General features: G+C 44.4%; 1 protein-coding gene across 3 annotated transcripts in view; it reads right to left on the reverse strand.

The window, feature by feature from the left end:
• Window positions 1-24,407, reverse strand: part of Cpped1 (calcineurin like phosphoesterase domain containing 1) — a 103,404-nt gene that overhangs the window by 70,756 nt on the left and 8,241 nt on the right. For 2 of the 3 annotated variants that reach the window (XM_085832111.1, XM_021185343.3), the window contains exon 2: window positions 10,601-10,819. The exons of the other annotated variant lie outside the window; for it this stretch is intronic. In XM_085832111.1, coding sequence (XP_085688237.1) covers window positions 10,601-10,819 — 219 coding nt within the window. The remainder of the gene's footprint in view (window positions 1-10,600; window positions 10,820-24,407) is intronic. 3 annotated transcript variants of the gene reach the window in all.

Raw genomic sequence — 24,407 nt, forward strand, 5'->3', positions numbered from 1 at the left:
TTCTATAAGAGAGCAGGCTGAGCAAGCTAGGGGAAGCTGAAAGATCCTGACAGAATGTAAAAGGTCACAGAAGCCCTGAAATTGGCAAGATAGATTTCATTGCTAGCAGAACTAGTTATTCACTGATTTAGAAAAAGAGAGGTGCACAATGCTCTGGCCACTCCTTGAACCCATGTATCTGCCAATGTTTTGACTGTTCCTTGAACCCATGTGTGTGCCCACTGATGAAGCCCATTGCCAGGTGTTTGTGATATTGGTTGCTGGGAAAGAGTCGGAAAATCTCCCCAGCAACCACAACCAGGTCAATCCTGAGTTGCTACACCTGCACCAGACTCTTTCCTTGTACCCCTCCCATACCCATTTCTTGAGAATAGACATTGTTTAGATCTGGAAATCCCCTACTCTCCCCTTTTTCTTTCCCCCCTGAGGATCTATAAAAACTGGGACCTCTTTCCCCTCGAGGTTGACTCTGCGTGGCATATGAGTCGTCCCCAGAGCTCTGGCTTTCCTCGAATAAAGCTTCATGTGGTTTGCATCAAGCTTGGTCTCTCGTGAGTTCTTGGGTGTCCACTATTGTCCTGAGGCCTGAGCGAGGGGCTCCTCTTGGAGTCTTTCAAAGCAAGCCAGTAAGAAACATCCCTCCATATCCTCTGCATCAGCTCCTGCTTCCTGACCTGCTTGAGTTCCAGTCCTGACTTCCTTGGTGATGAACAGCAACGTGGAAGTGTAAGCTGAATAAACCTTTTCCTCCCCAACTTGCTTCTTGGTCATGATGTTTGTGCAGGAATAGAAACCCTAAGACAGGTAGGTAGCACTTAAGAGATGGGGCCCTGCACCTTGCTTAGGCAGTTCAGTGGAGCTGGCCCTTGTTGGGGGCAGGGCATGGGTGAGCTAGCCCTGAGAGTGTGAGTGTGGGAGGGTGACCCTGTCTCATCTGCTGTGGTCAGGCACAAATACAGAGGTGATGCCCAACCCCCAGCACCTCACCACCTCTAGCAGTCAGGAAAGCTCCCAACAAGGTCATGAGCTCAGGAGAGGCTGTAGCACTTGGCTGGTGTGTTTATTTTACTTTGGGCAGGAGGTTGCAAGAAAGAAGGGTGGATATGAGGGGACAGAGAGATGAACAGGACTGGGGTACACGAGGTGAAATTCATGAAGAATCAATGAAAAGGTCTTTTTTAAAAAAAAAAAAAAAGTAAAGTTTCTGTCAATGAGTTTGTACTTTGGCCAATCATAATGTCCACACTGTCACCATGAAGAGGCAGCTCTGAGAGAGAACAAGAGGACTGTGCTCCTGTGTGGGGATGTAGACTCTTAATTTGGGGCAGTAGGCACTGCAGGGGTGGGGTAGGGTCTTCAGAAAGAAAACTAGATTCCACCAAATTCATGCTGATACAGAACCATCTTCTATTACAAAGTTAGCAGCTGCTCATGGAGGTAGCAAGGACATGAGCATGAGAAACCACACGTGTTTCTTATCACATTTCAGTTCCTGCCCATGCCATAGAAAAGGAGTCATTGTCACTATTAAACCTGGGTAGTTGTCAGAACATCAGATAAAAGATCAACCAAGAAGCATGTGCCACAGACCAGTCCCAGTTGGCCTCCCTCAATACGCGGAAGAAATTGGGGTTCCGGACATGGGGGCAAGGAGTTGTCAACAAAAAGGGTGACAAACAGATACAAACAAAAGGGAGGGTGGTATCTGAATGTAATTTGTCTCAAAGTGAGCACCAGTCTTATAAGTAACTTTTAAATAAAACAGAGGAATGTGTACAAAAAGCTAACAGGAACCAACTGAGATAAAATCAATGTTAACAACTGGGATCAGAAGCAGCCCCAACTAAGGTCAGCTTAGTCTATGAGAATGCCAAATTTCCAGGAGACTAAGTTTCCGTGAACTTTTTACCTCGGGATGCAGGTCCATGTTTTTGGGGCCTGTCACGCGTGTCACTACTGGAGTACTGGAGTGGATGTAGCAAGCATGCATATCACCCAATCAAATTTTGTAACAGTACTTTGATAACTATATTGGTTTCAATGGAAATTCTCTATATTTAAAAACATTACCCTGTGATGTGGTCCAGGGATTTTGCCAATCTATCAAAGGGGTCCCAAGCCCATGCATGATTAAGATGCTCTGTCAGACAGGGAACTGAGAACTGACACCATTCCAGCAGCCATGTGCATATGTGCATATGTAGTCGACAATGGCTGGGGTGGAACTATAGTCACACACCTAATCAGAAACAGCCATTCAACAGAGGCCCCATGTTCCCTTAATTAGTAATATTAGGTAAATTGGTTCAGACCTTTTCTAATCAGCTTTAGCAGAAGGGAAGTATTGTCCCTGATTGCTTGGATGCTTTCATGGGGCTTATAATGGATGTGAAGGAGTGGAGGAGCCAAGGGGCTGAGCTGATTGCCCTCTGGTTGCTTCTTGACGTAAAACTGAGTGGAGCCAGTCTCGGCGCATTCCCCATCCCCAAGCCCGGGATGTTTTGACTGAGGCATCATACCCTTGCATGCAAATGAATCTCTTTCTGTTTCTGTATATGAAACTGTATGGTAAATTAACTTTAAATCTTGGCATTTCCCGGAGTAGGCATTTAAAAATAAAAATGCAAGGCTTACTACACAGTGGGGATGAATGTAAAGTCACTGAATTTTTTAAAAACAAGAAGACTCACTTTATGATGGACACGGGGCTTCCACAAAATGGAAGCTTTCTGAGATGTCGTATGTGGCACAGAAACTTATCACCTGTATCACAGGGACCAAGGCTATCGGTTACACAAAAGGGATCACAGGAAGAAAAGTGCTGGTCACCCTGTCCCCATGAGAGGTCCTCCAGAAAGCCACAAAGCAGAGTGGCTGGTGTGGAGTCAGTACAAACGGCTCAGAGGATCACAAGCTCACCCATTTAGACTCCATCCACTGAAGGCACGGGAGCACCAGTGCGATGTCAGCAACACAGTTTAGGTTTCCTCAGGGAGATTATCTCAGCTAGAACAACCTGGAGGGCAGGTTAACAACTGTGAAATTTCCATCTGTAGACTCTGAAGTGACAGAGCCTATATATATCAACACAAAGATTATTCAGACACTCGGAAGGGGAAAGAGAACAATGTGCACAGAACGATTATGTTTGTGCTTCAAAAAAAGGTTGTTGCACACACACACACACACACACACACACACCTGAATGACAGTGACCCCAGGTCAAGACTTGGGAAGGGATTCATGGTTGATTCTATATGAAGATTTTCAATCCTTGCAAACACAACCCATTTATAAATTATTTGCATAATTTAGAAAGTGAATATAAAATAATAATAATAATGATAGACCCAGATCTATTCTAACTTGAATCCTTCCAGAGAGTAAAGTAACAAACAAGAGAGGTATCCAAGGAGGGAGGGATGTTGAAGGCGAGGGAGGAGAGGGAGAGGGAGATGGAGAAGGGGGTGGGGGGTAATCCTGTCTTTTTATATCCATATCCTTTATAGGTGACTCGCAGGTTCATCCACTTCACATCATTTCACATAGCAGAAGCGTCTGGAACACAGAACAGACACTGAGTACAGATGTCAAACTTCATCTATTCTAGAGATGTGTAACTTGCTGAGACCTCTGGGGAGCACACGTCGGTACATGTGACTCCACTCCCTCCCCATGTCCAGCAGTAAATAACCCTCCATCCCCCTCACACGCACACTGTCCTTCAGGACCTCGGAACTGAGCAGTGGGGAAGGTGAACTTGACAGTGTTGGAGGGCTGAGATAAGGCCCTTGGCCGGACAGAGCAGTAATCCTGGCTTTGGTTTTGAAATCATGCCTCTGAGGCTCTCCTTATCAGAATCTGTCCGGTACCAGAATTGTATTCACATGCTTGTGTCTGCCTGGCCTGAGGAAACTGAGCATCAACTCTCTGTGACTGTGTAAGCAACAGAAAGACAAACAGTTCCATTCCTCGCCTAGAGCCCAGCACATAGGCACATCCCAGCTTGGTGCAATGCCCACCTTTCACGAAGTTATTCATTCTTCACAGAAGTAGAAACTGTCAGTGGGGATGAGTCTGGATGTTTATTGGGTGGTGACAACTTTTATCTAGACTTTAGTCCATTCCTCTGCACCCAGTTTAAGATGACCAAGCAAGAAGAAAGTTTGATTTTTGTTGTTATTGTTGTTTTGTCTTTCTTGATCTGTTCAGGCCTTTAACTACAGGGAAAACACAAAGCTACTTATCAGTATCTCTAATTCACGTTTCCATGGTGACACCCATTCCTCAATACCTGGCCACCAAGTGGCTCCACCTCCTCTCCAGCCTCTGCGGCCACTTCTACTGAAGCCCAGCCCTTCTCCACCAGGAAGACTTTCCACCTAAGTAGCTACTTCGGTGCTAATTCCTAAGAAACTCCACCTCTGTGCACACACCCTTTCCTCCAAGTGTTCCAGTCATCTCTGGAATCAAATCGAGCTTCACGCTGAAGTCCTTTAGTTCCAACAGAAATTGATCCCCAAAATTTAACCCCAAAACATCAGGGACCATGTAAACCATGGAAACTACTATGTGACTGCCATGTAAGAGAGGAATCGCACAAGTGGGGAACAAGAACTTTTGCTTGGACTGATGAAGTGTTTCTTTGTAAGTCGCAAGCATCTGTTCTGCAGATCCATAAATTCTTATGAAAAACCTTCTGGGCTCTGGATCTTGTCTAAAATTGTATTTTTACAAACTTTAGAAGGGGACTAGAGGAAAAAGAATATATATTATTAACAAAGCAGAATTGAGAGTAATTCATTACAGAGCTCAAGAATTCTCTACTAAGAAATGTGCGAGTATCCCATTAGCTAAGGAGCAGGAGCTGCCTGAGTCAGTTCAGGGCAGGTCTGTTACCAATCAAATCAATCCCAAATTTAAGAAAAATAATCTTAATTTTCAGAGACAGACCTCTGAGCGTTGGGATGCCAGATAAAGAGTTCTGTACATGATGGTGGTCCAAATAAAAAACACAGTCCTGGCTATATATGTACAAATCCCGCTCAAGAAAATGCTGTGCCTGTTTTCCAGGGCACTTTGCCAAAATGCTGCTGTGGGTGTTTTCTATAGGAGAGAGCATCCTGCTTTAGTTACTCAGAGTATTTAACAAGTAAAACAAAGCCTACACACACCAAAGCATCTCCCCTGAAACCTGAGCAAACGTTTAAAGGAGTGGCGGTTCTGTTGCTTACAACTCTCAGTGACAACCAGAAAGGGGACGCTCAGTGTCTCCTGGCATGCACACAGGAATTCTACATAATACATGAGAAGCAGGATGCATCGGGCCTGAGCATCCTAGTCTGACAAGTGCATCTCAACCGTATTGTCCCTAAGATTTATCTGGAGACTTCATAAAGACCTGCTAGATCTGCTTGGACAGAGATGCTCTGTATCCAGTAAGCTCTGGTCATTTTGGGGCCCCATTTTTTAATAGCAACGCAACAGTGGGAAGTGCAAGAGGTCTAGAAAAGAAGTTACTCCACCACATTTAGGATACAAGGCATTAGAAACAGGTACTTCCATGTTCAGAGCCAGATACCCCACCAGGAAAAGCAGAACTAACCACTGGATCTGTTTGCATTGCTATTACAAGGAAGTAAGTCAGCAGCAGTAAGGTGGGCTGGTAATAAGCTGAATCTCACTTATCACAAGTTATCTGTGACAGGCTCAATAAAGTCCCTTCTGAGGTGTCTAACTCCCAGTGCTTGTGGATACCTCATCTCCCATGGCAAAGGGGATTTGGCAGACTGGAGAGATTACTCTAGGTTATCAGGCAGGCCCAGTGTAATCACACAGGTCTGTATCAGAAGAAAGGAGAGGAGAAGGGAGGAAGGCAGGGAGGGAGGGAGGGAGGGAAGGGAGGGAGGAAGGGCACTAGTCAGATTGAGAAGGAGAATCCCAGAGGGGCCAGAAAAGACTCCAGACTATAGGTTTTGAAGATGCACAACAGCCAAGAAATGTATTCTAGGTGTGAGAGACTCCAGAGGAGCACAGCCCTGGAGATTCAGAACCTCCAGATCTGTCAGAGTAAGTGTGCACTGTTCCAGCAGCTACAGAAGTTGAATGATATAAACAAGCGCTTGCCTCCCCCTACAGAACAGAAGCTCTTGAGGCTAATGTTCAGGAGACTCTCAAGCATGCCACAGTTGCTCAGGCAGAGCTAACATGCAAGAGCTCTTCCAAGACATTTTATTCCAGGGGAAAAATTGACCGACCTGTGTTCTCCATTTCATGGAGTTACAACAGTTCAAATACATGGGGACAGACCTGTGTGTCAGTGACAAGCAAGGGCCTTACTGGAATCTCTTGTTCCATAATTACAGTGTCACATTCTGATTGGTCCTCTACATGGAACTGCTGGATTCTAACAAGGCTCCTGGGGCCACTCTCAGGGGATAGATGACTTAGTGCAGCAGAGCCTACAAAAATTACCCTGGGCTTGAGAGCTGAAGGACTGAAAATCAATGGTCTTAGTAACGTGGACAGGATTTTAATTTGCCACTTTTAATGTGGCTAATCTCACAGAGAAGTTTAACTGCAAATTTAAAAAAACATATGGGTGCCTGTAACATGAAGACATATTTGTCCAAACTCAAGCTGGAGTCTTGGCACTAGTGCCTCCTTCTACCACCTATGCATCTGTCTCCCGTGGCCCTCAGCTCTGCTGGAGGTCTTGGTCTCTCTTTTCCACTAGTGTACCCATAGTGACTAGTGCTGTATTTGGCACCTACTCTGCAATCAGTGAATGTTTGTGGATGAGTGAATGTTACGATGGATAGTTACAATGAAAAAGGATATTGTTATTTTCATTAAAAAATTCATTATTTGGAAAGTTCCTTTACTTCCTTTTGAGTTAATATCTACTTGGCCCAAGATACTATTTATGGTAGAATTAAAAGCAAGCTTTCTGATTTAATTTGCTTATTAATATATGCATCTGGTCATTAACAATGTGCTAAGTAGTCAAAGCAAATAATTGCTTTTCTGGTCAGCCCTGGTGGATGCCCTAAATGAGGGAGCAACTTATTGCATATCAAAAATTATAACTAGCTTTAAAATGTTCTGTTTCATCTCAGGCAAAATATTAAAAAACAGTTAAAGTCCTCTACATGGCTCAGCTAAAACCTCCCAAAACAGCTCAAATTATGAGTTCTGATCTAGTCACACTGAATAGAAAGTGTATGTTCAGAAATTTGCAGGTTCAATTTACAAGGTCTTCTGATCAATTGTTAGGACTGATCATAAGATGGTTTTCATTCCTTATGCTCAGTATATCCTATTTAAGAAGCAATGTAATTGCAAGAAAAGCTTTTATTTTACATCTTATTTTGAAATGTGGTTGAATAGATTAACATAATTCAGAACAAGTTGGTAAACATCCACAAGAACATGTTATATAAATTCCAGGAAGCCTCATGATCTCCTGAAGGCACTGGGCAGAAAAATGACAATGTTGTAATCTATGTTCAAGGGTCAACAGAAGCAGACCTATGCCTACTATGTGATGCAGAGCAACACACAAAGCTGATGATGGCCCAGATGGTCAGCTCTGTTGCAGAGGAGGGAGCTTCTGTCCCCATGCCACACATCTGGATCCAGGGACCCCAAAGCTGTAACTGGGTTTTGGTCTCTCCATTGCTCATCTCTGCTTTCTTACTACTGTGGAGCCCCAGAATGTGTGGCAGTTTTACATTCTTGCTGTTTCAGTGAGAGTCAGAGATAAGGGGACTATCTCTGCTCACCTACTCCATCACAAGTAGGTGGGGAACTGGAGGCCCAGGCTCCTGGGTTCTGACTGAGGTGGCTGTCTTCTGTTTCCTCTTCCTATCACATTTTTATAGGCCTAGTCCAGGACAGATGTTTCTGTAGGTGATATCCATGGGCTCTACCTGGAGGAGTCATCAATAGATGGTCACATGAATGACTTTGTGTAAGACACCAGCAAACAGACAAGGACACTCCTGAGAGTTCTCCCTGCCTGTTGCCCTCCAAGAATGTTAAAGAAAACATCTCTAGCTGTTTTCCTTCCTACATCTTCACTCTGGGTTTAGTTCTAGACATACAGTGTCCAGACAATAGGAGCTGGACAGGGATAACTGAAATGTTTCCAGAATTCTGCAGTGTCTCAGGGTCTCATGGTTTCCACTGCTGAGAAGAGACACCATGACCAAGGAAACTTATAAGGGACAACATTTAATTGGGGTTGGCTTACAGGTTCAGAGATTCAGTCCATTTTCACCAAGGCAGAAAGCATGGTAGCATCCAGAAGACATTGTGCTTTGTGCTAGAGAAGGAGTCAAGAGTACATCTGACCTGAAGGCTGCTGGGAGAAGACTGGCTCATGGGCAACTAGGAGGAGGGTCTCAAAGCCCACCCCTACAGTGACATACTTCTTCCAGCAAGGCCACACTTCCTAATAGTGCCATCTCCTGGGCCAAGCATATTCAAGCCACTATATGAAGCTTTTAGGGTGGCTCATGAATCTAGCTCACAAGTAAAGTTAGACAACCCCAAATATCCCCAGACACTTCTTGTCTTTTCTACCCTGGTCTTCAGGTCATTTCTGTTATACTAGACAGAGACATGGGCAGGAAAGGGGAAGAAGTCATGGAAGCTAACTGACTCTCTGATGGGAAGGATCACTTCTACTTACTTAGACTTGATCACGGGGCTGTGGGCCTGCCTGAGACAGGATGGTACTAAGTGAGGGTAGGGAGAAGGATGAGAGTTCCAGAAGCACCTGCTGCTTATGTATCCAAGAACTTCCTCCTCCGGCTCCTCCTCGCTTGCTCCTTTCCTCTTCCCTCCCGCCTTCCCCTTTCCTCCTGTAAGTAGAGCAATAGAGAAGATGAGGACACACGGTAAGAGCAGTGAGTCACCCGCACAGAGATGCTCAAGGGCCAGCATTTTACTTTTCTTTAAGGAAACCATCCTATTCTTCAGCCCACATGGCTGGAGTGGAGCTAATCTCACAACTTAGCTTTGGACCATGTGAGTGGAGTAAATGTGATCTGACCCTGACTGGGTCATTCAGAACAGGTCACTTTGTTTCTGCTGAAATTTCTGTAAAACACCTAGAACTCCTTAGGTTTATAGACACTATCTAGGTTGCTGGGAATTGGTCCTAATGCTTTGTCTTATTTCAGCTCCCAAAAGCCACGCTTCCAGACCTGAGGATCCCTGCCCCCAGCTGGCTATGATTGATAATAAAGAATCGACAGGGAGACGGGGGAGGCAAGGGATGGGGTGTAGGGGAGAATCACCATGATGGAGAAGCAGAAAGACTTTTTTCAGAGCTGAGGACCGAACCTAGGGCCTTGCACCTGCTAGGCAAGCGCTTCTACCACTGAGCTAAATCCCCAACCCAAAAAACGATGAAACTTAAAGGCCTGCCAGCATGTAAGAATTCAGGAAAGTGACCCTAGTGGCCCTCCCCAATTAGGTCTGAGGTAGCAGAGATGAAATATAGATTTTAAAATATACTAACTCAAGAATACTGGGAGGGAGTGTGTGCAAGCTGCAGGGAGGTTTAGAAGTGCCCAACCATTGAGCTAGTCAAGGTATATCAAAAATAGCTGGTGAGTGAGTGAGTGTGTGTGTGTGTGTGTGTGTGTGTGTGTGTGTGTGTGTGTTTGTCTTTCATTTGAGAATCCAGAGAGCTCTTGGGCGGGTGCAGTGCATGTGAGACCTGCAAGGAGCCAAATCAGTTTAACTAATCCACTGCTACACTAGGCAGCCACTACCTAGAGAGCCTGGATGCAAATGAAGTCAACTAAGAGGAACATACAGCTGAGAGATGGAGAGATCAAGTTCAGAGAGCAACCTCTGAGCCCCTGGATCCAGCCAGAACTAACGCAGCAACAGATATGGGCGAAATAAACCTGTAACAAGCAAGGAGAGTAGGACCAGAGTGATAGCTCTGTGGTTAAGAGCTCTTGCTGCTCTTGCACCCACATGGTAGCTCACAAAGGTCTGGAGGCTCCGATGTCTCTTCTGGTTTGTGCAGGTACTGCACACACATGGTGCACATATATACATGAAGGCAAAACTCCCATCCACATAAAATAAAAATTTAAAAAGAGAAGCAACAAAAGAAGGGGCTGGATTACAGCCACACATGTGGCATTGGGACAGTCACACATGTGGCATTGAGATAGTCACAGGTGTGATATTGGGACAGTCACAGGTGTGTTATTGGGACAGTCACACAGGTGGTACAGGGACAGATGTGGCATTGGAATAGTCATAAGTGTGGTATTAGGACAGTCACACATGTGGTATTTGGAAGTTATAATGTTTGTCTTTGGAAATGTAGCAAGGTGACACAGGGGTGTGTTTTCTTACTAAGCTGGATTATCTGAAAGGTAACTTGGCCTAATTACTGTGATTAATCTTGCCAAATTCTAAATAAAAAGTGAGCATGCATTTTCTGATATTCAATAAATAGCACAACACCTTGAAGGACAGGAACAACACTGAACAGAGATGTCTTTGGAACAAAAGCTATTAATGATTAGCTGAAGAAGAAAAGGCCCTCCTTAACAGCCCCCGGACTTACCTGGCATGGCATGAACAAGGTCACCACACAGAACAAAGAATTTGGGTCTAGGGTTCAGCTTGTTGATGGCCTTAACAGCTTGCTCCGTGAGGCGAATCTCCTGCCCCCACTCGTCACCGCCAGCGTCACAATTCCCGGTGGACCAGGCCTTCATCAGCCCAAACTGAGTGTCTGCGCCTTGGACGAAGTAGAACGGACCTTTCCATTCCCGTTCCTTTTCTAAGGGGGAGGGGTTGATATAAAATCTGTCAGTGAAAGCATCCAGGTTACCATGCAAGTGGAAACAGTAGTTTTCTTAAATTAAGTAGGTCATTTTGATAAGTTGCTGTCCAAACATACCATTTTCCTGTCACTGTCTAGAGGATTTTGATTTATACTAATTATGCTGGGGACCTGGTGATTCCCAATGGCCACGGGTAACCATGCAGGTTGCTGTAGCCATGTACCCAAGCTGTTTGTTTAAAACCTAGACATCTGAAATGAACCCAAGACCACAGAGGAACACAGTGCAGAGGATATTAATGCTCAGTAATAGTGTTCTAATTGGAATTAAAAATACCCAAACTGATGCAGCCAGGGTGTTATATTTAAATTACTAGGTAAAGTGCTTACGAATCTTTTCTTCCAGGCTTAATGGCACCATTTGTGCTGTTTGGGGGGAATGCAACAGAATTTTAATTATAAAACTTGGCACTCAAAAGCTCTGGCTATCTGGTGGGAGATGTGGTGCCAGGAATAGTCTTGAAATCTTGAAACGAGTACATCAATGTAAAAGGAAAAAAAGGAAAGAAACAAATCAATGCTAATAATTCAAAGGCAATATGGCCTGGGTATCAGCACACTTCGAGACTGAATATGGGAGGGGTTTTCTTTCTTCCCAGTTTAACCGAGGTAATACTGACAAAAATAAAATGCCCTGCCACATGCACGTGCGCGCGCGCACACACACACCCCACAATGTCTCTTTTATACATACAAAAGGTGAAATAACTACCTCAAACAAATCAACAAATCTATCACCTCGACCTTTATATTCAGTAGTGAAAAAATCAGTATCTACTGTTGGCAAATTACAGCAATATAACAAGTTATTCTAAAAGTCACCAAACTTACAGAACAAAGGGCACCTGCATGTTACCCTATTAGTCCTTGGTCAACATCATGGCTGTATGGTCCAACCGCAATCAACCTGAGTTTACTGCGAACAAGGAGTGGCTGGGGCTTGGGTGTGCATCATGCTGTACAGGGAGGGCAGAGAGCAAATTCTACTGAAGGGTTTAATTCATTTATTCAGCCTTTACTGTGCTTGATAAAAGACCAAGGTGGTCCTTAAGACACTGCCCGATGTACAGGGAGGGCAGAGAGCAAACTCTACTGAAGGATTTAATTCATTTATTCAGCCTTTACTGTGCTTGATAAAAAGACCAAGGTGGTCCTTAAAGACACTGCCCGATAGTGTGCCCTCCTGTGAAATCCTTGAGCATGGGCTGCACCTGCTTCCAATGAACAGAACCGAGCTAACAGTGCATCCTCTCAGATACAGGCTGGAAGGCTATGACCTTCTTCCTTCTTCCCTCTCCTCTCCTTGCTCCATAGTCAAAAGCTGTCATCTTATCAAGCTGGTTACAGTGGTGCTTGACTTTAATCCCAGTGCTCAGAGGCAGAGACAAATACAAGTCACCCAGGGACTATAGAGAAAGACTTTGTCTCAGAAGAAAGCAAAACAAAACTGCCATATTGTAAACTGCCCTATGGATTGACTAATATGGCAAGGACCAGAAGGAAGAGTCTGTAACATCCCAGAAATAACTGAGTCTGACCAACGGCCATGTGAGTACACCAGGAAGAGAGATATTCATTACTGAGATTTTGGATAAGAACAGAGCCTTAACTGGAGTCTTAGGAGTGTCTGTGGCCACAGCATCCAGCAATGATGCATCCAGACCCCCAAATGGATCTCTGTGATCATGTAGGCTTGCTGCTTCTCACTGCCAAGTTTCAGGGTAATTTGTTGGTAGTAATTGACTACGAATCAGACTGAAGAGATAAGGGTCAAGGGGAGAGCCTCTTCCCGAAGAGCTGAATACATAGCATAAAACAAACAAACAAACAAACACAAAACAACAACAACACCACACACACACACACACACACCGGAAACCAAAACCAAACAATAACAAAAACCCTACCAGATTCTGTTTTGTGTTTTTAAAGTTAGTGATTAGTAACATTTTTAAAAATTATTTTGTATGCCACTAATCGCTTTTAGCTATGTTTTGATTTCTGAGACCCTCTGCAAAACTATTTAAAACACATAAATTAATCAGAAGTAGACCCAGGAGGTGTCTGGCACCCAAGGTCACAGAATAAATCAACTTACTATGACACAGTTCAGAATGTTTCCTGCGGCAAACATTTTAACAAGTGGTTTCCCATGACAAAATAGTCAAGAGCCCTAGAAAGTCAATAGTCCTTGAAGGTATTCAAATAAATCTTTCATTACACATTTACTTAGTAAAAACGGAGAGTGTCAATTTTATGATGATGAAGCACAAAATAAATAGATTCAACTTGCTGATACAAAACCACAGCTTTCACCTCAAAGGGGAGAAGAGAATTTATTCTGGAGTCAGATATGAGACCATGCTCCAGGAACATGGATTTGAGTTACTCCAAACTCCATTTTCCAATATGGAAATAGTGTCAGAAAGCTTTTAAATAACAGAACAAGGGAAAAGCATACATCTAGACATTCTTCAAATATGTTGGTGGAGATATCGGGTAGGCAGTCACAGAATAGCTCAGTTATGGGGCTCATGCAGTGTGACGCCGGCAGGCTAAGTCTCTGCACTGCTAGAAGCTGTCAATGTGTTTGTACATTCCAAGTGATTTAACTAATGGCTACAAAGACATTAGGTCACATATACAAGAGGGCAGTTAAGTGGCTTCTAAGTAGGCTAAAGATGGCCAAGATAATTTGGCTCTGGACTTGCAATCACTGAATTTCTAACCAGCTAATTAGCCTTTGTAGTCAAAGCGTCTTTCCAGAAATTCTCACTCACAGATCTCAAGTGAATGCAGCTCTACACTTGAAATACTCAACCGGCTGTATCTATCTTATTTTTTTAATTAGGTATTTATTTCACTTACATTTCCAATGCTATCCCAAAAGTTCCCCACACACTCCCTCACCCTCCCACTCCCACTTCTTGGCCCTGGCATTCCCCTGTACTGAGGCATATAAAGTTTGCACGACCAATGGGCCTCTCTCTCCACTGATGGCCGACTAGGCCATCTTCTGATACATATGCAGCTAGAGACAAGAGCTCGGGGGGGGGGGGGGTACTGGTTAGTTCATAATGTTGTTCCACCTATAGGGTTGCAGACCTCTTTAGCTCCTTGGTTACTTTCTCTAGCTCCTCCATTGGGGGCCCTGTGATCCATCCAATAGCTGACTGTGAGCATCCACTTATGTGTTTGCTAGGCCCCGGCATAGTCTCACAAGAGACAGCTCTATCTGGGTCCTTTCAGCAAAATCTTGCTAGTGTATGCAATGGTGTCAGCGTTTGGAAGCTGATTATGGGATGGATCCCCGGATATGGCAGTTTCTAGATGGTCCATCCTTTCGTCTCAGCTCCAAACTTTGTCTCTGTAACCCCTTCCATGGGTGTTTTGTTCCCAATTCTAAGAAGGGGCAAAGTGCCCACACTTTGGTCTTCATTCTTCTTGAGTTTCATGTGTTTTGCAAATTGTATCTTATATCTTGGCTATTCTAAGTTTCTGGGATAATATCCACTTATCAGTGAGTACATATTGTGTGAGTTCTTTTATGATTGGGTTACCTCACTCAGGATGATGCCCTCCAGGTCCATCCATTTGCCTAGGAATTTCATAAATTCATTCTTGAATGTATCTATCTTATTAAGTGACTGTTAGCTCAGGGCTCTGCACTTGCAAAGCATCTTCTAGAGTTTTTCTCAGGAGCTGTGGTCTTTATTGCCACCTCAATTTGAATGCTGCATAGCTCAACTGCACGGCAATAATGCCTGCAAACCCCACACTTGGGCATGAAAACAGAAGGATCTGGAATTAGAGGCCAGCCTGAGCACATGGTGAGAATCTGTGTTTTAAACGGACCTGGCAAGAGATAGCCCAGCAGATAAAGGTCCTTGCCACACAAGCCTGATATCCTGAATTCAACACCTTATCCCACAGTGGAAGGGGAGAATGAACTCCCAAAAGCTGTCCTCTAACCTCCAGTTATGTTCACACACAAAGAGCAAATTTGAACATATTTAAATTTTACCTTTGATGAGTATGAAGTGTCCCTCCTTATCTTTTTTGATAACTTTAGATTAAAAGTCAATTTTATTTGATATTAGAATGGCTACTACAGCTTGTTTCTTGGGATCATTTGCTTGGAAACTTGTTTTCCAGCCTTTTACTCTGAGGTAGTTCTGTCGTTATCACTGAGGTGGGTTTCCTATGTGCAGCAAAATGTTGGGTCCTGTTTACGTAACCAGTCTGTTAGCCTATGCCTTTTTATTGGGGATTTGAGTCAATTGATATTAAGAGATATTAAGGAAAAGTCATTGTTGCTTCCAGTTATTAAAGAACAGGTTGAATTAAAGGTGTGGGGCTACATAAACTTCGTCCTGGAAGGATGGCTGCTCTGAGAGCACCCATCTCCTTTATCCCTCAAACAGCAGAGTTTTACAGGATGAAACTGAATTCCAGAGACCAGACATGCCCTAGGATACCTCCAGGATGACCTTTGTAGCATCTTATCTAGGGTGAAGCTACTATTTACGGCCCACTGTAGGAAAACCCAGCTTCTCCAGACCCTCTGGAAGCGAGTCAGAGCAGCTCAAGACACAACATAGTTGATTTACAATCAGAACTTCTGACATTACTGAGAAACACACATGTAGACACCCCATCTCCCGCCCCCCTGCCCCCACTAACTTCTCTAAGCAGACTATCTTAGAGACTTAGGGGGTAAATGCTAGACAAGTCTAATTAAGGAGAACTGTCTGGAAATAGAGGCTTGAGGGAGAAAGAGGAAGCGTTGGCAACAGTGGATGTTGTACAGGGTAAAGAGTGGTCTTGGTGGGCTACTGTGACGAGCTGGGAACCAGTAACATCAGCAGGGAGAGGGTAAGACACGTAATGGGGCAGAGTCAGTTGAATTCTTCACTGATGCATGCCCACTGACATCTGAGGATAGTTGGCCTGCAACCAGCCAAGGACCCTGGCTGGCAGGAGACTCAGTGTTCTGGGTAAGGGGCAGTTTCTCCCAAACTGAAACACCACTCTAAGGAGAACCTTTTGTTTTAACTGTAGTATTTTGGGGTTGTATCTTTTTCTTTTTCTTTTTTTAAAAATTAATTTATTTTTTACACTCCATATCCCACCCCCCCCAATCCACCCTCCAACTACTCCATATTCCACACCTCACCCCGTGTCCACATGGATGCCCCTACCCCACACTCCACCTGACCTCTAAACTCTCTGGGGCCTCCATTCTCTTGAAGGTTAGGTGCATCATCTCTGAATTAACACAGACCTAGAAGTCCTCTACTGTATGTGTGTTGGGGGCCTCATATCAGTGGGTGTATGCTGTCTGTTTTGTGGTCCAGTGTTTGAGAGATCTCAGGGGCCCAGATTAATTGAGACTGCTGGACCTCCTCCAGGATTGCCCTTCTCCTCAGCTTCTTTCAGCCTTCCCTAATTCAACAACAGGGGTCAGCTGCTTCTGTACATTGGTTGGGTGTAAGTATCTGCATCTGACTCTTCCAGCTGCTTGTTGGGTCTTTCAGAGGGCAGTCATGATAGACCCCTTTTTGTGAGCGCTCCATAGTCTCAGTAAGTGTCAGGCCTTGGGACCTCCCCTTGAGCTGGATCCCACTTTGGGTCTGTCCCTGGAACTCCCTTTGCTCAGGCTCCTCTCCATTTCCATCCCTGTAATTCTTTCAGACAGGAACAATTATGGATCAGATTGTGACTGTGGGATGACAACCCCATCCCTCACTTGATGCCCTGTCTTCCTGCTGGAGGTGGGCTCTATAAGTTCCCTCTCCCTACTGTCGGGCATTTCATTTAAGGTCCTTCCCTTTGATTCCTGAGAGTCTCTTACCTCCCAGGTCTCTGGTGCATTCTGGAGGGTCCCCCCAACCTCCTACTTCATGAGGTTGCCTGTCTCAATTCTTTCTGTTGGCCCTGGGGGCTTCAGTCCTTTTCCCTCACCCAGTACCAAATGATCAAGTTGCCCTCTTCCCCACACTCCTCTCCCTGTCCACTTTCCCTCCTAGGTCCCTCCCCACCTGCTTTCTTCTCTCTCCCAAGTGGTCTGAGGCGTCCTCACTTGGGTTTATTATTATTATTATTTATTATTATTATATTTTGTTTTGTTTTGTTTTTTCCCTGACTTTATTTAGCTTAGGTATTTGGTCCTAAACATTTCTCAGTATTGTCCATGACTATCTAATTATCACATTCAAAACTGCTTTTAAAAATTAACCCAACACTATTTGAATTGGAAAGGGCTTAAGTGAAGAATTCTTTGGTGACTAGTGAGCTCTAATACTTTATTATATTTTATTTACAGTTTGTTGCTGGGAAATGACACATGTGAGCTTGTGCATAGAGGGCACAGGACAACCTTTGGGAATTAGCTTGCTCTGTCCACAATGTGGGTCTCAGGAATTGAACTTGGTCATTAGACATGGTGGCAAGCGCCTCTACTCACTCACCTGTCTCACACTGGCCCTAGTTCTAACATTTCTGTTCTTCGACACTGTGACTTACAATGAAAACAGCCATAAGCAAGGACATGTCTCCCATACACGCACAGCAGCACAGTGTTTACACATAGTAAAGTGTGCATTTGCTTAGTTGGAAGACATAAGATACTCATGTATAAAAATGTCCATAATGAACGGAATTGTAATTTTTAACTCTTGTGTGTATGGTAACTCTCTCTCTCTCTCTCTCTCTCTCTCTGTGTGTGTGTGTGTGTGTGTGTGTCTCTCTCTGTCTCTCTGTTTCTCTCTGTCTGTCTGTCTCTCTCTCTGTCTCTCTGTTTCTCTCTCTCTGTCTCTCTCTCTCTCTGTGTGTGTGTTTGTGTGTGTATGTATGTGTATACAAACTCAAGAACCAGTCCTTGCCTTCCACCTTCAGACAGGGTCTCTGCTATTTTTCTGTTCCGATAAGCCAGGTGTGGGGCTAGGGCTTCTGAGGATTCTCCTGTTGCTGCCTCTTGCCCCTCTATAGAAGTGCTGTGATTACAGACACATGTACAGGTTTGCATGGGATTTGGGGACTCAGACTCAGGTCTTAGAGAACATGTTATTTACTGACCCATCTCTCTAACCCATTCTTTAATAAATTCAGTTAGCTCTGGACTGCTAAATGGCAAATTACCGGGAACATAGCAGCTTAGGCCAGCCCAAGGCTATTGTCTCACAGTTCCCAGGTCAGGAATTAGGCTCAGCAGATCTCACAGCCCCTCATAAGCATCAAACGTGGTGTTGGCCAGTTTGGAGGTGTCAGATGAAGACCATGTGAGTTTTCAGGTAGCTATGCCGCAAGGGGCCATCCTTGGTTCTTTAAGAGCTCACAGCATGAGGACTTGTGGCATCAAAGGCATCAGGGGAAAGGGTCTCCTAGCAATGGTGTGTTACAACCATGCATGACTCAAACCCCTATCCTCCATCCCCCACCCAGACATTGCATCTGGGGAGCTCTTTATCACAATGAACTCACTAGGCTAGCCAACAACAAAGATGGGATCATAATCTCACAAGGCAAGCATTCCAAGAGGCACAGACACTAACATAAAGCCCTGGGCCAGGTAGTGGCACATACCTTAATTCCTGCAGTGGATAAGGCATTCAAGGTCAGGCTCAGCTACATAGGAGGTTCAAGGTCAGCCTAAGCTATAAGGACACTATCTCCAAAACTAAAACAAGCAAGCAAACACACGAAACCCAGGCCTAGATTTTCATGCAAACTTCAAGTTTGCTGCTGACTTTCTAGTACAGAGCAAAGTTAAGCCCCTTTATCCACAGGAAGCTGGAAAGCTTAGCCACAGAGGCTATCAGAGGTATGAGAATATTCTAAGAGTTGACTTAGTCAGCTTTTTATTCAACCAAAGTGATACTGAAAGCTAGCTAGTACTTTCAGGCCTTGAGTTCAAGGTCATACAGCTAATGTCTTCTGCCCATGAGCAGTTGAGTATCTGCGGCTGGAGAGATGCACAAACCTGGAAGGGGCTCCTGGCTGCCCCAAAGCTGTTGATTTCCATATAGACATTTTTTGTCTCCAAAAAGTTTTCCTGGAACGGAGAGACTCAGTAAATGAGATGAATGCATAAAAATAAAGCTGGCAAGGTCCAGCACTTTCTCCCGGTCGTCTGTGATACCCACAGTCACTGCCAACAGCATGGGGCTGACTCAAGGTACGGCTGCTGCCCAGACACCCAGCTTCTCCTCCAGACATGCCAAACTCATGGTCTGACTAGCAGATGTGCTCTGCTGGACCCACACACTGTTTACAAAATTTGAAATCTGTTGCCAACACTTAAATTGTGTGTGTGTGTGTGAGAGAGAGAGAGAGAGAGAGAGAGAGAGAGAGAGAGAGAATTTAAAGATCATATATGAATGATTTAAGAATTATATATATATATATATATATATATATATATATATATATACACATGAATTTAAGAAAAAAATATATGGATTTAATTCTCTTGGAAAATCTGGCCTCACTGCTCATGAGACACCTGCCAAAGATTGGTTGTGGCTGTGTGATCTTTCTCCATGCCCCTGAACTTACTCTAGCTCATACATGTCCAATTCTCCATCTAGCTCCCTTCTATGGAAACTCTTCTATTTTGCTCAATGTGGGGAAGAGGAGAACCAGAGATGCTACAAGGAGCAAAAGCAGGTGCAAATGGCCTACTCCGCCCACCACACACCCTGGCTTAGATGGGGTGACCATACCACTGATGGAGATTACACAGAAGTCACATGCCAATGTCTCAAGTTTGTCACCAATTTCTAAATCAAACTTTTAATTTAAAAATATGTTTTAAAGACAAAGCTTTGATTTACCAATCTGATTCATCTGCTACACACAGAGTTACAAGACCTGGCAATGTCTAATTTCTGCTGCCTGGTAAGAGACTATCATGGCAAGCATCCTGCAAAATTGACAGGTTAACAGTGGATCACGGGTATAATAAACCATGCACAGAAAGAACCTCTGAGATTATTTTCATCAGTTTAATAAAGTGCAAGGCAGCTTGACATAGGGTGAACCTTAAAAGCCTGTAGGAACTGCACACTGCCTCCCTATTAAGCTTCCCTCTGAGATTGTTTATGTGTTAAATCCTGCTGAAAAACAGACATTCAAGCTGCAATTCTCTTTATAGTTTGCACTTTCAGTATCACAAAGTGGATGGATGTCTTCTCGGACCTGTTTCTACTAATGTATTTCTTCTTGCTCACTTTTGTTACCTTTTGGGCATATTTGTCAATTGTTAATGGAAGATGACTTTTAATATATACTGAAAATTAGAAACATCACGGATCCTTTGTTATGTCTGCCAGTCACTGACTACAGTATATGCAATCCCCAAAGCAGATAAATCACTATTCTTATCCCATGACTAGAAAAAGGCCAAGGAGTGTCACTGTATCTTAGTGTCGCATGCTATAACAATGTATGCACTCATCAGGATATGCTACTTAGAAACACCCTTGAATAGCTGAAGGTAGAATAAACAGATCTCTTAATTTTCATAAAGGGGAAAAATCATACTTCCTGTCTTAGGGTTTCTATTGCTGAGAAGAACCACCATTACCACGGCAACTCTCATAAAGGAAACCATCTAACTGGGGCTGGCTTAATGTTCAGAGGTAAAAGTCCATTATCAGCACGATGGGAAACACCAGGGCATGCAAGCAGACACGGCGCGGAGAGGTACTAAGAATTCTTATGTACTGGTCCTTGGGCAGCAGGAAGACACAGTGAGATTCTGGGCCTGGCTTGGGTATTTGAAACCGCTAAGAAACTCAAATGCCCTAGTGACACACTTCCTTCAACAAAACCACACCTCTTCCAACAAGGGCACACCTCCTAGTAGAGCCATTCCCTCTGGGGGCCATTTTTATGCAAACCAGCACACTTTCTAAATGGAATTTGGTCAAATTGGGCACACAAGACCTTAGCTGAATAGTGTGATTAAAAGGCCTCAGCAGGACTACCTCACATTATTACAGAGTATAAAGATTTAAGAATCCAAGGTGTTGACTCCTGTCAATTTAGCAAACTCAAAATAACATGTGATTAGATAGCCAAAGAATTAACTTTAAAATGAACAGAGCATAGTCAGTAGCTTTATTTTTCTGGGATTCAGCATCTTAGATCCAACATCTCTACACTTGATGCATTTCACTCACAATTCATGCATTCCATTCATCCTGGCTATTTCCCCAGGTGCCTTAAGCTAGCTTTCTTTCTTTCTTTCTTTCTTTCTTTCTTTCATTCATTCATTCATTCATTCAGGCATTTTTTTATTAGATGTTTTTTCATTTACATTTCAAATGCTATCCCCAAAGTTTCTTATACCCTCCCTCCCCCCGCCCTGCTCCCCAGCCCACCCACTCCTGCTTCCTGGCCCTGGCATTCCCCTGTACTGGGGCATATGATCTCCACAAGACCAAGGGCCTCTCCTCCCATTGATGGCAGACTAGGCCATCCTCTGCTACATATGCAACTAGAGACACAGTTCTGTGGGGTACTGGTTAGTTCATATTGTTCCTCCTATAGGGTTGCAGACCCCTTCAGCTCCTTGGGTACTTTCTCTAGCTCTTTCATTAGGGGCCCTGTGTTCCATCCAATAGATGACTGTGAGCATCCACTTCTGTATTTGCCAGGCATTGGCATAGCCTCACAAGAGAGAGCTATGTCAGAGTGCTGTCAGCAAAATCTTTCTGGCATATGCAATAGTGTCTGGGTTTGATGGTTGTATATGGGATGGATCCCCAGGTGGGGCAGTTAAGGACACACGCTCCACTATGTTCATAGCAGCCTTATTTATAACAGCCAGAAACTGGAAAGAACCCAGATGACCCTCAACAGAGGAATGGATACAGAAAATGTACATTTTCACAATGTACTCAGCTATTAAGAATGATGAATTCATGAAATTCTTAGTCAAATGGGTACATATGGAAGATATCATCCTGAGTGAGGTAACCCAATCACAAAAGAACACACATGATATGCACTCACTGATAAGCGGGTATTAGCCCAGAAACTTAGAATACCCAAGATACAATTTGCATAACACATGAAACTCAAGAAGAAGGAAGGCCAAAGTATGGATACTTTGATCCTTCTTAGAATGGGGAACAAAATACCCATGGAAGGAGTTACAGAGACAGAGTTCGGAGCAGAGACAGAAGGAAGGGCCTTAAGCTTTCAATATCACAAAGCTTTGGGGACCTGTTTCTGCTAATGTAGTTCCTCCACCCCCCAGACTCTCAGTCTACAGACCTTGGGATCATGTCGTAAGTTCACACAGCCAACCAACTGCAACATTCCTTTTCTTCATCACCTGCCCTAGTCTTCCTGCCCAGGCTGGTCCTGTCCTCTACGGCCTTACAGAACAGCCATGGGGAAAGGTGGGCAGGAAGAGGCTGTTATCTGATACCAAACAACAGGGTCCTGTGAGGGACACACTCCTGGAAAGAGTAAGGCAAATGACCACAAGGCAGAACAGGAGGCTGGGGTGAGACCACACCATGACCTACCCTCTTGCCTGGGGGCCTAGAATCTGAGTTTCAAGAGTTTATGCCCCAATCCATTTCTATTCTTTACAAACTGTAACACATTCGAGCTCCTTATCCTCTCTGGGGTTCAGTCTCCTCATCTGTGACAATGAATAAAGGCAGCTCCTTATGGAGAGTTAGTTAACATGCAAAGCATTTGAATTAGGCATAGAGCAAATGGTCTAGTGTGGGCTACCTGTAGACCCCATGATCACCATCAGTCTCCTTGACTCTCATCTTAGCAGACAAGACTCCTGGAGTTTGATCCATGGCATACAGTGTGACTCAGAAATCAGCTGATGACATTTTAGAATAAGTATTTAATGCTTTGTCCCAACACCCTTACCTTTCCCATACCAAGGATTCTGTGTTGGTTACAAAACTGCAACGACAGGAAGGCCGTACGGCTGCCTGAAGGCTATTAGGCTAAAGAGCAAATGCCAGCAAAATACAATTTTTGCTGCTCCCCCTGGCAGCAATCTGCATAGTGAACTGCAATTTAAATGTCTTCAGCAAATCACTTTTCTTCTTGGGGGACTAATCTTATTTTAGTGGGGGAAAAAGGTTGCTAAACAATATTCACTCCTCTGGGACTCTTTCTACAACAGCCTCACCATAAAATACCCAGGCTGTATATGGTAGGTAGGATGCCTTCCGGGATGGCTGTTGAGAGCCCAGGGGCCGGCAGCTCTAAGGGTGCAGGGTTTCTGTTCAGGAAGGTAGGAATCTAAGGTGAGCTGCAGAGACAACTGCACCACTCTGTGCATGAGATAAAGGGCACAGACCACACACCTACAAAGGGTGAGCTGTACGGTACGCCAAAAGTAATTTAAAAATGGTCTTCAGGGACTTCTCTCCCCACAGGATTAACCATAAGAACAATCTGCAGAATTGCTAAATTACTTGTCCCAGGTACCAGGACAAATTTACCCACATTTTAGTTCAAATGCACAAATAAACAAAACAAAAACCCCAAAACAACAACAACAAAAAAATGATTTTGAGACACAAAGACGTCTGAGTCATAGCTTGGCTGGCACACTTACCACCCAAAAGTGAAGGCCTGCCAAATTCTTTGGAGGCAAGACAGCAAACAGGCCAAGACTTCTTGGCCAGGTGACTCTTAGCATTATTGGCGAACAGTAAGACATTTCCAGGACCTTTTGGGGTGCCTGTTTTGGATAGCTGTTGGTTGGCCTCTGCCCATGTCCCTGTTTCCCCACCAAGATGCTGGCAGTTGCTGGCTCACTGGAGCTTGAGGGAGACCTGAAGTGGCGCCTCCTCTGGGCAGACGTAGCCCTGAAGGCACCTGCAAGGCAGAGTCCTTGAATACAGAAAGAAGATACCAGTCCTTCCAGCTGACGGCACCTATCTGATGGGAAGGCTTCATCCCGCAGTGCTTCTGAGAAGTGCACACTGCATGGCTGTCCAGTGTGGGTGTGAGGAACGCTAATGGTCTGTCTAACACGTTGGTTTCAGTTTCCTTTTGTCCAGAGAATGCACAATATGTGGGGCAGAAACACGTGCAGGGACCCATCTATTTCCACACCATCACATGACTCCTGAGTGGGTTTGACCACCAGCCAATGTCCAGAAGTAGGAAAGACCACAGAATCCTAAGGAGAGAGTGCATTGCAATCTGCCCTAAGTGTAATTAAGGAAAGGAGGGGTTAAAGCAAGTGTTGAGGCCTAAGTGTTATAAAAGATGAGCAACGCAGGTTTCTTCAACTGTAACCTTGAGATGGCACAGGGGAGAAAGACAGAGAAAAACCTAGTGGGGGCCGAGAGGGTGCGGGGGACAGATCCCAAACTCGTTTGAGGCAGTTTGTCTTGGGGCTAGGGGGGTAGCCCCATGGGAAAGATCTACCCCCAGAATGTGGGAAGCCCTCAATTTTACCTCAGTACAGAAAACAACATGGACAAAACAACCCCCAACAGCTCCACGGTGTCACTGAGGAAGTGGCAGG

Source organism: Mus caroli, unplaced genomic scaffold (assembly GCF_978045245.1).
Source record: "Mus caroli unplaced genomic scaffold, Mus_caroli_1 scaffold_17, whole genome shotgun sequence".
Lineage (NCBI taxonomy): Eukaryota > Metazoa > Chordata > Mammalia > Rodentia > Muridae > Mus > Mus caroli.